The 14,990-nt window shown below is 37.2% G+C and overlaps 1 protein-coding gene across 1 annotated transcript in view; it reads left to right on the top strand.

Moving 5' to 3' along the window:
• The window catches only part of PRMT3 (protein arginine methyltransferase 3), a 62,078-nt gene extending 60,261 nt beyond the window's left edge, over positions 1-1,817 (top strand). The window contains exon 16 of the mRNA XM_054068262.1: positions 1,153-1,817. Coding sequence (XP_053924237.1) covers positions 1,153-1,262 — 110 coding nt within the window. The 3' untranslated portion in view covers positions 1,263-1,817. The remainder of the gene's footprint in view (positions 1-1,152) is intronic.
• The last annotated feature ends 13,173 nt before the right edge of the window (positions 1,818-14,990 follow it).

The following is a 14,990-nucleotide window of genomic DNA, read 5'->3' as shown; positions in this document are numbered from 1 at the left end:
AGTCTGTGCCTTTAAATAGAATATAAAATACTAACCTGAAGATATTTGGGCTCAGCCTTTGGGTTGTATCTTGAGATCTTTTCAAAATTGCATTAGTTATTTTTCTATGTGACAAGACTAAAATAGCTCCTGTGCAAATTGCGGTTTGAAACAATCTCTGATGCATGATATACTGTATTTATGTAGTTGAAAAAACATACAAATCTGGTCATTTATACTTGAAGGGATATTGATAACTCCTGGTTTCAGGCCCTTAGTCTACAGATAAAAACTGGGAAGCCATTCTTCACATACACACGCTTAAAATTGCTTTGTATATAAATATTTTGAGCACAGAAATGTTTAAAAAGAAAACTTTTCTCCCATTTTTGTAACATTATATATTCAGTCATGTATGTCTGTATCAACAAAGAAATTTGCATTTACAAATAAGTTTGCAGGTTGGTTCCACTACTCTACCTCTATTTTTTTTTTCCTTAAAAATAAAGATTTAAGGCTAAATTCTTCAAGTACTAGATTGACAGCCACACTGTTTTGGAACTACATTAACCTCTCTCCAGTATTTTTTTGGGGTCAAATGTAGCACAAATATCAGTTGTCTGTGATTTAGGGAAATCTGTGAAACCCCACCCTATACCTTTCCTCTGCAGAGGTTTTGTTTTGGTCCCCCTTAGTACCAGTCAGGTATGCAAGTGCGTATTGTTGGGGTGTGGGATGGGAAGCAGATGAAAGCTAATAAAAAACCTAAATTGTCTTTAATGTTTTCCTATACCATCTTCTTAGTAAATTTGTGTATATCCAACTCAACCAGATACAAAGAAAGGTTAATGTATCCAAGGGATGCAGTGTTTTTTTCTCAATCACAAGTAAAATTATTGGCATATAGGCTCTTTGGGTGGGTCATCCGAGAAGTAAAGCATCAGACATAACTCAGCAACTCATTAGGTTGAACTGCACTCATTTTAACTTAACATTTGTTCTAAGAACATTGCTTAGAGCTTTGAAAACATAAAGGAAACCTTTGTAGATTTGTTTAATTCTGATTAATTTGCAACAACTTCTTGTGCAACATAAGAGGATGTGATGCATTTTTGCTATTTTTGTGCATGATTCAGGAATGTAAGCATAGTAATTTACTTTTTACTTTTTCAGGAGAAGACCTGAAAGGAAAGATAACAGTCCGCAAAAACAGAAAGGATCCACGGTCCCTCTTTATAACCCTTTCAGTGAAGGACACACAGCAGACCTACAGCCTTCAGTGAAAATTCTGTGCATATGACTTTGGGAAATTTCAAATTTCAGTGTTCTATTTAACTGTCGATAACTGTTTCTAAATATCCAAAAATGGTGAACTCGTGCAATTTTGTATGCATATGCACACACAAGAGTATGGAAAGTTTACATAGAACTGAGAGAGTGCTCTTTGGATGCTTTGCACTGGGCTATGGAGACTGATGACAAAATCAATTTCTGTTCTGTTCCACACGATGTGGGGAAGGCTAGAAAGATGGGTTTGGGTTATGTGAGACTGAGTGAGAAAAATCAGAGTAAAATATTGCTATGAGGAACAATGAATATGATCTCTTCATATTGTTTTATTCTCAAACTGGCGAAATCCTTGTCCACTTTTTTCTTTTTTAGAAAAGAAGAAGCTAAATCATGTCAGTGCAACTCAGCAGTAGCTAGAAAATCCCAGCTGAAAAAAGTTTGGAATTCCAACTGTAGGATTGCAGCAACAAAGCCTTTATTTTTATTATAATTCTATAATTAAAAATTTGTATCACACTTCTGTTAGATTTATCCAAATAAATGAACCGAGTATGTTATACAATACGGTTGCTGGTTTCCTTCTTTTCTATGTAATTGGAAATTGTATCTATCCAATGATGGCTCATTTATCTGTGGCTACAGTTTTTTCTGTACTAGGCTGTTGGAGCATAGGTGGAGAAAAGTGTATATTTTCACAGCTTTAGGAAAAATTGTATGTACAAATAGCAGCAGTTACTGCAAGAGTAGATTTAGTTTGGCTGCTTACAGAAACAGACTGAATAATCAAGGACTGATATGTGTGTTGTGATGTTTGAATGCTTTGAACTGCAGTAGAGTTGGAACGAAGTGTAGCACCATGCAGTTTATGTGCTTATATTATATATTTGTTTTGAAAGAGGTTTCAGGAAGGAGAGATGATCATGAGTTCACTGTTTGTAGATGCAACTGTGTTGCAGAGTCAGAGAGTGGTAGTGATCTCTGAACTGCTGTTAAAATAACGTTAGGATCTTTTTAAAGTACTTGGGCAAGAAGGAAACTCTCTCCCCTTGGAATCTGCTCAGCAAAGTTTGGGTAATTATATAATGGGGTGAATTAACTAAAGAAGAGTGCCCGTAGCTAAGGAAGAATGATACCAATGGTAATGCCACTCTGGCAGAGAAATGGAAACTTGCATTCCAAAAGCTGACGTTTTCCTGCAGCACTTGGATTTCTTACAATGAAGCTGGTGTTGAATAGGAAGTGACAATTGCTACAGTGCTACTGTATTTTCACCTGAAAACAGACCTGTGTATTTCTATTGCATCTTATGCTGCTTTTATCCTCTCTTCTGGAAACATGTGGCTTACTAACTGACACCTTGGCTATTATGTTTATCTAGTAATAGGTTGCAAATTCATTGCTTGCACTGATTTTTAGATCCGTCAGTTTTATGCAAGTGAGACAGCACAGTTTACTAATTCTCCCTATTTTCAGAATTTTGTTTACAGGATAGGCTTTACTATAAAAACTTAAATGACACAATTGCATGCAAAAAATATCCAAGTTGCCAAGATTATTTTCATAGTATTATCTGACAAGTGTATACGCAGTGATACAGTTGATATGCAAATCTCTGATCTGCTAACATGTTTCTACCTTGGTGACATACATTCCTTTTAAAAGTACATTGATCTGTGATTGTTAGAAGGCTTGAGCCTGGCTGTCTGAAACTAAAGACTGTTAACTCTTTAAAAACTGACCTTGCAGATGAAATGCCAACTGTTGGCATTGGACTGATGAATGGAGTTTGTGCCAGTTATCAGTATTAGACAGTAAATATGCGGGTTAGGGCTAATAGAACTGCTCATTTTCTTTAATCGCAATGCACTATAGAAATACTGGATATTGGCAGACCAAGGAAATTTCTCATACGGTGTTCTCAGTACTATGGCAACCAGAAGTTGGAAGAATCTGTATCTGATTTCGATCATCTCATAGGTAGCTGCCTGCAGAAGCTTCATGTGGTTTTAGTGACAAATACTTTGACATACTGATGTTAGAGTAGATGATCTTGTTGAGGTTGCTTTCAACTTTTTCAATATTTCAGCAGATTTTATGGAAATGCAGATTATATGTTTGTCTAAATATTCACTTAGAAGGGAAGAAAGGAAGAAAAAGAATGCAAAGTCCTATACAGACTTTGTGTGGCCTTCAGTAACAGGGGACTATAAATGAAAAAAATGGTTGAAAACATGTAAGAGAAAAAAGGAATTGCTAGCTATTATTAAAAAAAAAAAAAAACAAACAAACCACAAACTTCATCAAGAAGAGAAGATTTGATTTTGGTTTATCAGAATGCAATGTCCCAAAAAGCTGTAATTAATGTAAAGCTTGAGAGGAGTCATTTTATAAAGGCACTGGAGTTTCAAAGAACTTTAAATACATGAGTGGAAATTGATCTAATAGCCTGTGTCACAGAGTGTCCTGTGGAAATAGCCCATCAATTATAAATGGCTTTTCTCAACCTAGCAGTTGGATAATATAGGATTTGTCTGACAACGCAGTTATTTATGTTTCCTAATTGTAATTCAGATAATTAAATACTGTAGGAAATATGAGCAATAAATACTCTTTTGAAGGGATTCTAATGATTCAATCAGAGGCAGAAGAATGGAAAGTAACTGCTTTGAGTAGAAAAACGCTTAATTTGTTCAGTGAGGGATAGTAATACTTCCTGCACACCGTGATCCTTTCTTCTAAGACATGTGGTCAGTGTGGCCCAAGATGCAAATCTGTAACTGAATTTCAAAATAAATAAATAAATAGAATCCTGTGCCGTGGCTAGAAATGCCAAACTGTGGATTCTGCATAGTTCATGGATTCCAGGTACTTGTGCAGACACTTGATGTCCAATCCGTTTGATGCCATAGCTATAGCTTTTTGCTGTGGAAAGTAAAAATGTACCATCCTTACCTTGGGTATTTTTTTCCTAGAGAGGGTGTTGAGAATCAAGCAGGTATGTATTGGGTGTTTGGAGTCTCTGTATTGCTGCTGGTTAGAGGTACTGCTTGGTTATTTTGATACGTGCAAGAGGCAGAGCTGTACTTCATCCTATGCATTTCCAGCCCTTCTGTTAATCTGACTGCAACTGCTGTTATTCTTTGGCCTCGAACTACAGTACCCTAACCCAATTCTCTGCTGTCAGCGATATTTGCTCCCTACACATCCTCCTTATGTTTATTTTATAACATGATGATTACAGCCCAGTTGTAGAGACAGCTGTTTTTCAGTCATTCATGTATCAAATTTTTAAATATTGTTTTAACAACTGGGATAGCCATAGTTTCAGACCTAGATTTATTACTTTAGTCTGCCTTAAGAACAGAAAGAAAAAAGTAAATTGTAAAGAGCCTGAATCTCACTTATCATCTGACAGTACTTGTCTGTTAGACCAGTTGAAATAAATTGAGTCAAGCTACCTCACAGTATTTATCTTCTCAGTAGCAATTCTTTACATGACAATCATTTTTTTACCCCCTGGCTAAGAAATACCAAGTTGGGATATCCTGTGGTTTAGATTTTGTTAGCTTTGAAATTCAAATTTGGCTTTTATTTACCTGCCTCTTTTCTAATCTGCTTTCTCCTGTCTCTTCATTCTCTTTCCCACATGGTGATATGTAAAAATGCAGTTTTTCACGCAGACAGCAAACTGTGCTGGTGGTTAACTGCTGTCCTGTTAACCCCACTCATTCTTCCCCTTGTGTTTCTGGTCAGACATGGTATTCAGAGCTGTGTGCTGTTGGCACCAATTCAGAGCATGTCTCTTCTGTCCCTGGCTTTTGGCCTTTTTCCTGTTCTGGGATTTTTGTTAGTTTTCATTTTGTTCAAAGTAGTTCTGAAGTGCCCTGATAATGCTCCTTTATTTGTGATGACCAGATCTTCCTGTTAGGTGAAGGCTCTCAGTGAAATCTGTCCCCAGTCCTAGACTGCTTCACTTCTGCCTGTTCCTTCTTTCATTCTAAATGTTCAATATGCAGATTATTCATGAGAAATGCAACAAACTCTGTACAAGCATGAGTTTTTCTGCAGCTATTGGCACTGCCCAGAGTGCGTTGATTTGCAGGCATGGCAGAAACAGATGCAGATGCAATAGAACAGGTAATGGACAAAGGGTTGTTGCAGACCTTAAAACAGGAATGAGTTCTTGTTGATAATGGAAAACTGTGAAAGCTCACTAAAAAATCTGATTCAGTTTGTGGTGCACATCTAGGAGGACAAAAAAAACTCACAAAGATCAATACCTTCAGGTCGATGGTCAGATGCATGAACTAATATATTATGATACCGTGGTGAAGGGGTGTGCATGTAATTTCCATGCATCAAGAAAAGGGCCTTTTCTTTGGCATCAACAATATTTAGAACCCATAATCCACTTTATAAGTTCATTTTGTGAAACTTACACGCAATAAAGGGCAAATGAGTGCATGGTGGTAATAGCATGTCTGTTTTCCAAGAGGATGAAAGTTTGCCTGCCCCAAATTATCAGTGGTAACCGTATATGAGGTCAGATACAGGAAAAAAAAACAAGGTTAACCCTATAGCTTGGCAACCAAGCGTGGGAGGGGAAAGACAAAGAGATGGTTATAGAACATGTTCTAACCTGTCACAGTGAGACAAGGCTCAACTCGATCGCTTTACTCAGTATGAGTGGACGCAAGTTCAAATATAGGCATTTTCTTACGTTTGGTCAGAAAGTGTTAGTGTGCACCAACCCACAGCGCTTCCTCTGTAATGCAGTTTTTACTTAACAACAACAACATCCCTGTGCTTGAGCACCCACCATTTTCGCCAGACCTGGCTCCCTCTTCCCAAATATCAAGTTAGTGCTCAAAGGAACTCATTTTTTTGCTGGTAGAAGGTGTGAAAGAAAAAACAATGGAGATCCTCAACAGCCTTTCAGAAAATGTGTGCAATTGGTTTGAACGTTGGCAGCATTGTATGCAGCATAGTCTCACCTCAGAAGGGTGAGAAGATGATTGTAGGGTTTTGAAGGTGATTGTAGTTGATTTTCTTAATTCGTTAAATAAGAGTTACTGTCTTGGGTTTTTTATATTGGACCTCGTATATCATGGGAAAGAGTCACCTTTTGTAAAACAAAGGAACCTGCATGTTAGATGTTAGCCATGTCTTGGAAGTGGTTATATGTGTGTCTCTGGTTGTTTACACCCATATGGGAGACACTGAAATTGTCCAGTTTGCACCATGCATTTTGTAGCTACCATCCAATAATGATACTCTTTATAAATGCATGTTGTATTCACTGAATATTTTGTAGTCAAACTATTTCTTTTCTATAAAAATGCACTTGAAGATTAATTGCTATAATTATGAATTCTAATTATTAATTAACTTTTAATATCCCTTGATTATTCCTACATATGCTCTATTGAGTGGGAAATCATTTAGGAAAAAATGCTAGTTTGGCTATAAATTATTTGTTACTTTTGGGAGGAGAAAGTATGCTTTTGTCATGCTTAATGGAGTCTAGGATTTCAGAAGAAGGTTCAAAGTACAGAAGTTTGTAATGCTTACTTCAATAGCTAACCTTTTTCGCAAGGAATATTCTCAATTATCACTTATCAATCTTTATTCATGCTTAAGTAATTTATGTTATTCTTAGCCCAAGGTCAGAGGTGTTAAGATTGACTAGTGAGTCATAAAAGTTCTTTTAGTATTCAGATAAAACTAAAGGTTGACCTACGTTGTCCTGCTTGCAAAGCTGTGCTCAAAGTCTATGTACTTGAAGATAAATAACCTCACCAGAAACAGGTTTGGATGCCCACAGCTCCACTTTTTATTTAGATGCTGAACTATAAGGGTTTTCCCCTTTTTGTGATCTGTGGCTTATTTGATCTTCCTTGTCTTCTGCAGTGCTTCTAAATGTTTAGCAAACTAAGTTGTAAAACTGTCTGGTTGTACCCATCAGAGGGCAGCTAAGCAAGAAAGACAAACTTGGAAGCTCCTATTCTTTCATTACTGAATGTCTTCAGTGTGCATCATGCTGGGGTCTCTGATAGCGTTTTTCCACGTGCACCTTAGTTTCACCTTCTAAATTCTGTCCTGTGGGGTGTTCTATAAAGCGTTAGATCCAGCTTCTATGACCCAGATCAAAGCAAAACCCCAACTTCAAAAAGCCAAATCCTCTACAGAGGATTGGGAAAGCTGGTTTGGGTGATACAGCTGATAACTGAAAAAGGTAAACTGCTAGTAAGCTTTTAAGACTTTTGATGTTTCTCTCTTAATTTTTTAATAGTGCTTGAAGTTTCCTGTGGTAAAGACTCTTAACATTACCTGTCCTTGATTTATTTAAAGAAATAATTACAGAAGTGCATATTTACCAAGGTTAGTAGAATATCACAGCCTAGTATGACTGACTTTCTGGGAGAAATAGGAAGAGGCCACACCCTCACTGGAAGGGAAATTAAAGCATCAAGAGTTAAAAGAAAAATCTTGTGTGAAGACGGAAGTGATGATTTTATTTTTAGGAATGTTGATTAACTGTATAATAACAGCATTTAAGTGTTTTCAAAGGCAACCAAAAATAAAATAATGTCCTGGGGATATGTTTTAATATACAAACTTCGAAAGACATGCCAAAGAGATTTTGTGTTATTCTGCTTATACAGGCATTGGCAGATGTTAATGCTGGTGAAGTAGTGACATTCAGTTAAAAGACAATTATTGTATTGTATTGCATGAGAAGGCAAGGGAAAACATAGGGAAATATAGCATTTAATGTGATTACCACTGCAGATAAGTTTTTATGAGGCCTTATGTGATGAAATAGGTTTAAACAGCAGTCAATTTGAGTTACATTTATATAGTAGGACTGGAACCTGAAAATGATTCCGTTAAGAGCTTAAGCACATAGAGTTTGATATATTATTTGACCTTGTATAAAATTTATAGGTAGGTAATTAACTGCAATGTTAAAAGCAGTACTTTTAATGATATTGTTGAGCTACAAAGACAGAAAGGGCAAGGAGAAACCTTACTGCTAGTGAGATTCTGTGCATGTAGAAATTAAGTTGTCCTGATAGAATATTTCAAAAGCTTGTACTTTCTCAGTATGTGAATCTGTAAGTAATAGTCTGATCCCTGATGTCTGCGAAATGGTTCTGATTTTTTTTATCTATTTTACTAGTTCTCATATATCAAAACAGAAACAAACTTCATTTATATCCCTTTCTGAATGGCAAGTGTTACTCAGTTTCTTTTACTTCCTAGGTTCCAGTACTCTCTGGACCCCACCATGATAAATGGAAAAGACTCGCCCCATGAAAAGATTGTGCCATGAAATATTCTATTGCTGTTCCTGTAACAATTAGCCAAAGTAAAATAAAAGACTCTTAATGACAGCAATAACAAATTAAAGTGGAATAAAGCTTACTCAACATGTTAATTCAATTTTCCACTTGGGTACTACTCAAAACACCAGTGGAAACACAGTGAGAGCAAATATGTCCCATGGAAAACAAACTATCTGAAGTTAGCCTTTAGCGAGTGAGAGCTAAAATCCAAATAAAATTATTCTCTTTGGATTCAGTTGGCAGAAGCTAAAATAATCCTGCTTTATAAAGTGATTGAGAGGCTTTCTGAATTTGTTTTTCTTCCAAAGAGATGCAGGCTAAGCTCATGATGCCCATTTTCTCATAGGTTTTTTTTCTTACCACTCTAGCATCTTTAAACATATTATGACACATACAAAATGATAGATTTTTCCAAAGTGATTTGCGTTAATTGGGAAGGAGCATTTCTTTACACCATAGTAATGTACAGTGAGGATTGGATGTGGACAATTCAAGTACTTAGAAAATATCCATATTTGGGAAATTTCCACTGGTGAAGCTCCATCTCATGGACAGAATGCCATGTTACCAGAATATTATCTGCCAGATAAAGGTGAGCTGGTGAGAGACATGCTGGAGAACTACGAGTCCTGAGTGGCATGTACTACGAAGACAGCTCCGTTGAAGGAGTGTTGATCCAGTTCGGGTAATGATGGTTTAGGTAATTAAGCCTGAAATACAAGTAGGATTTGGTAAGTAGAATTGAACTTTGATTAAACCTTGCATTAAACCTTTGATGGGTTATGCAAAGAGAAGAGCACTGAAGAGAGGGAATTTCTTAATATTATTGACTTCTGTCACAACACTAGTCATTCTTGAAACAAAGTCTGCTCAACTGGAAAATTGGATGTGAGGAGGAGGACTTCTCTGCAACTCAGATATGTGTTATAGCTGCGCTATACTGCTTGCTTGTGAATTAATACAATGTGAGAAGAGAAAGCAGTTGGAAACACAACTCTCTCACCTCGTGTTAATATATGCATTGATGTTAGTTTTGGAAGCATTTTGTGTTTATATCATTTGTAGCTGTTACACCTCTTTAGACTCTGAAACAGATTTAGCTTAGAGAACAACATATCATCCAGTGTCCCTAGAGGCAGAAAAAATGTTGTTGAAATGGTTTTGCATGTAATTTTGACCAACTTCATGGTCATGACAATGACCCTGGATTGTGCAACCTAGCTGGAGGTGTGTGGCCTCCGTTTTTATGCACTTGCCACCTAGAGCAAACCAAAATCTCTTGGAAATAATGATAAAGAGCAGGAGGGAACACACTGCCATTTGTGGAAAATGGAAGGAGAATGGTTTTCTGCAAGTATGCACATGCCAAGGAAGGTTAATGCTGTCAGAAATAAGGATGTCGAGATAAAAAATGGCAAGATCCTTCTTTAACTATCAAACCATTCAGCTGTGATCAATTTTTTCTGAAGTGATCAGTGATTTTAATTTGCTTTTTTAATTGCTCTCCTGAAATGGAGATTTATTTTTGTAAGAATCTGACTTTCTGAGAAGCCTACATGAAGGCCCCTTTGCAGAGTCTTGAGTGAAAGACAGTTTAATATTTTCTCTGAAACATACTTCCTGAATATTATTTCTTCGTAATAACTTGATCTGTGTTTTAATATTTAAAAGGTGTCATGCTTTTCTCATATTCCTATATTAAAAAAAAAAAAAAAAAAACAAAAAAAAACAAAACAACAAAGCATAGGCAGAATGTCAGGTGCTATAAAGCCAGTAGTGAAGTCTCTCTTTTTCATGGTTTTCAAACTGCCTTTTAGTCCATGATTTTGGTCAACTCGAATTAAAATCTAGGTGCAACATCTGATTGAGGAATATACCATGGAGTTAGGGTTGTGGTTCAGCCCACTGCTTAATGGAATATAATATTTTTCACACACAAGTATTTTTTTGAGTCAGGTATTTCATGCCTGACTTATTCATCCATATGACAGTTAATTACTTTTATGGTAATTGAGACATTATTGAAGGAAGCACTTAAAAGAGCTGTCAACAGGAAAACCTTAACAAAATCAACACAGTAAGACAATCTTGCAGTCAGCGTCTGTAGTTGCCATCTGAAAGCCTGGCTTCAGTCAGTGGAATAAGCAAGCGATGGCTGAGCTGTTATGATAGTCACTATTTCTCAGTATACCTGCATTTATTCCTAGCAAGAAATTGTCTTGATCATCTACAGAGCTGGGAAAACACGTTTGCTAAACTTACAAGGGAGTTTAATGGGGTTTTGATAAAACAGTACTCTTTCATATGCCTGCCAGACTAGGGTTGTTTTTCCGAGTTCTGCCATTGCTCCTCTGGGACCACTTTGTGCTCGAGCGTTCTCAATAACTTCATGTGTTTGTACATCTTGCTATAACACTGCAAGCAAAACGGAAGCCATTCACATTATTCATTATGCCAGGCTAATATATTACCAGTACTGTAAACATTGGTTTTAGAAGATTATTGCTATTCAGTCTGTTTTTCAGCAAATTCTGTTATTGCCAGCCGTGTCTTTAAAACATCAGTGTACATCCTTTGGAAGAGGGAAATACATATTTTCAAATCACTTTCCCCATCTGCATTCTCTCTGTTTCATCTGTGCAGCTTTCATTATTCTGGAAAGAAGGGGAAGTGGTCCAGAGTCAAACTGTTTGAGATTTTTGTTTGGCAATTTAATATGCATAAAGCAATAGTTGACCAGTCTGTTTGAGAAGATAGTGTTGTGGAGAACCAGAGAGGGTGGGGGAATGGGTAGCTCTATCATGTGCTTTTTGTGCACAAAATAAATTAAACACACAGTCTCTTCCCAGAGTGCCTCACCTCTACCTGCTCTTCCCTGTCTTCCTTGAAGCATAAAATCTTAGATGGAGCTAGCCCAGTGTAATTTACCTTTTTTTTTAGAACTGAAGATGAATTAAGGAAAAGGATGCATAAGCCTAGAAGGTAACGAGTGTAGATGATAGGGAAAGTTAATAAAAGGCAATAAAATACCTATCTGGAACTTGATGTAGTAGTTATCTCAGCTTAGAACTCCATTTAAGAAAACATCACCAAATCCTATTATGTTCTCCTGTACTTTACAGAAGCCTCTATGAGTCTTATTCCTCTCTCCTCTTCACTCCTTGCCAGCTTGTTGCAGCTTATGCAATGACGCTATTTTTCATGCTCGGTAGCATGGAAACAGAAGGGAGAGTGTGAGCTGTCACCTGAAGCATTTTTACAGGGAGTTACGTGTGGATCTGATGAAAGGCCAGCTGTAGATCATGCAGATGACACTTAATCTTTTTGTAGAACATCCTCTGGACTGCAGTTAGCGCTAGCTTGCTTCCCTCTGTGTGGGATCTGAAAGGGATATAAAAACCTGCCATAGGTGTTAGTATATTCTGGCTCCACAGGCAAGCTTTCTAGGCTCAGTATGTTTGGTGCTAATCACACCAAAGATAAATACTAAGTATGCATGTATCCTTTCTCTTGCCTGGGACTGCCCAAGGGGAAGTCACAGGTCAGGTCCTGTTGCTTGTAACTAAATCTAAGTTTTGCAGCAGTTCTTGATGATGTATTAGGCTAAAGAAACAAATAGAGATCCTCAGTCAGCCCTGTTTGAACACTGCTGACTTTGTTAGCTGATATCATGAGGTGCTGATACTTTCTAAATCATCGGTCCAGAAGAAACAGTTTGGTCTTGCAGACCATTTTGCTACTTCTCCTTGGACTGTACATTCATTTCCAGTCTCTTTTGGGTTTGAGTTTGTGGGGATTTTTCGCCCTGTATCTGAGACATGCTCCCAAATTGTATTTGTCTCAATTGAAATTGCATTGAAGGATGTGTTTGTTTGCTTCTCTGGAGGTTCTTTGGTTTTCCTTGGGATCAGGGCTATGTGATACCTGGAATTTGCCACCATCTGCTACAGACCAAGCAGACTTGGTTTCTTTGTGTCTCAAGTGAAACTACTTATAATTGTCAATCCCAGCAGGAAGGTGGAGAAAGGAATGTCTGGCCAAGTTCTTTAAAGTTTTACAGGGCAAAGTCTCCAGACATCAAAATCAATTTCATTTGTCTGTCTAAATGTTATTGCTCAAAGTTGAGTAATGATGTGTTGCTTGAAGATGAGCAAATTGGGTAGAAACAGGCAGGAGCCATCCTCTAGATCGAAGGTGTCTCTGTTGTCTGTTTTGTAACAGTTCCTACAAAGCAACAACGGCTGCTCTGAAAAATTTCCTCTGTCTTAGCAGAGATGAGAATACTGACACTGGAGTAATTGGTTTGTCCAGGTGGATATATTGCATACATCAGCGTAGGCATAAACTGTCTTCGGTGTTTGACCATGTAGCTCGCTATAAAATGCCAGACCCTAGTCTGAATGGCGCTGTGGATGTTCCCTCTTCAGGGCCTGGAATGGTAACAGCTCAAGTGAGTCAATCCACCCCATCTTCTTACCTGGCCAAACCCCACACCAGTGCTGAGGTGGCAGAACTGAAAAGGAGATGTTGCCACTGCCAAACAGTCTTTTCCAAGCATATCATTTGACTAAGTATGTCTTTTCTATTTGCCCACTTACAACTAAGGGGGAGTGTGTTTATGATTGAGAGAGAGACATTATTGTCACAATGCTCGAGATGCAAGTATGTGAATTATAGGTTGCCCTCTGGGTTTGGGGGTTTTTTATTAACTTGAAGAGAACTGAGGCATCAGCCTCAAAGCAGCTGAGCAAAATGCTGTAAGCAAAAAAGGAAAAACAAAAAAAAAGGAGAAGGGGGAAAAATGCATCTTAGTGTCACTAAATGAACCACCATAGTTGAAGCTTGTAATCCAAAAAAAGCTGCAATCCTGCAGTAAGGATTCCTGGAGATGCTTAGGTGCTAAGATTCAGCAAAGTCTTTAATACGCAATCTCTAACAAATCAGAGTCTGATGTGATATCTTGTTTCCTCAGAAACTGTGCAAGGGGGGAGCTGAAAGTCATTGTGACTCCTTCATCGTATCTTGTCATAAAACAAAATTATATTAAATTATGCTTTTTAGTTGAGATATTCAAATGCTAGGAGCATCTTCCATTAAAATAATTGGAAGTTTGGATTGAAGTGTCAAGACTACTTTTAAAAGTATTATGTGTAAGAAATTCTGCTTATGAATATTTGTTATTGTCTTTCTCAAGTAATATGATTCTTTTGCTTTTCCAGCATCAGAAGTAGAAAACACAGAGGTACATGAAAGATGAAGTCAGTCACTGTATTGCACACCAAGCCAATGGTGCCAGTCACACAGATGGCACCAAGCAAGATTCTTCTACCTTTAGAGTAAAATCTCACAGAAAAAGTAAACCTCATAAGATAACACTATAGTAAAATGAAGAGTGTAATAACAAGGAAAATCATACTGTTAAAATACAAGAATTAGGCTTGAAATGCTTGCAATTTGAGTTATATTTTAGTATGTTTAAATATTATGTGAACTGGCAGCTGCAATGCATATTGCTACCATTGACCCAAAACCCCACAACTGATTTGCTTATAAATCTACAAAGTTCGAACTGAAAATATACACCTTAGTTTCCTGAGTTGTTATTACTCATATTTTTAAAAGACAAATATCTACAAGAATAAAAGGAGGAGCTTGTTTATATGATTCAATTATAAAGCTTTGTCTTGAAGATAGATATCCTACATTTACTAAGCAAGATGGGCATCTAACTTAGTTGAAAACCACTGAGCACTGTTTAAATTCTGACCACATTTGGGAATCTTTAAATGCTTTAGAAGTTGTATTTGATTTTATTTGTACCTAGACATGTATAAGTGCCTTGGGATGTGATACTTGGGGAAGAGATGGAACAACTACAGTAAGTATGGATAAATAGAAATGAGTGGAGACCTAGAAAAGCTGACTGTGAAGGAAGCAATGAACAGACCTCATCCTGACAGCCAGCATAATGACACTTTATATTCATGCATTTGCCTAAAATTGAGACAGCTAATACTTTTTAAAGTTTAAGTAAATGCTTTTAGCCCAGAGGATTGGACTCTACTGAGAGGTCACACAAGGGAATAAGAAACTCGTTTAAGTTGTCAGTCAGACCTGATCTCAGAAGATTTTATTGCTGCAGAAGATGAGAGAGAACAGAGGTTACTGCCCATGTTTATGCGAACTCTCTGTTAAAGTGATGTCCCTGAGGTCTCCTGGAAAGCTTGTGTCAGAGCTAGCTCCAGTCTCGCATCAAACAAGGTAGGTTCCTCCCTTCTCCAGTTTCATCCACTACCTGTCTGCTTCTTTAGCTGCAGAAGAGAAATTATGGTAGTTAGCTATATTTTGTTAAGTTCTTTGCAATATAATGAG

Source organism: Cuculus canorus, chromosome 5 (assembly GCF_017976375.1).
Source record: "Cuculus canorus isolate bCucCan1 chromosome 5, bCucCan1.pri, whole genome shotgun sequence".
Classification (NCBI taxonomy): Eukaryota; Metazoa; Chordata; class Aves; order Cuculiformes; family Cuculidae; genus Cuculus; species Cuculus canorus.
The sequence above is the reverse complement of the archived record's forward strand: the minus strand, read 5'-3'. Positions and strand labels throughout refer to the sequence as shown.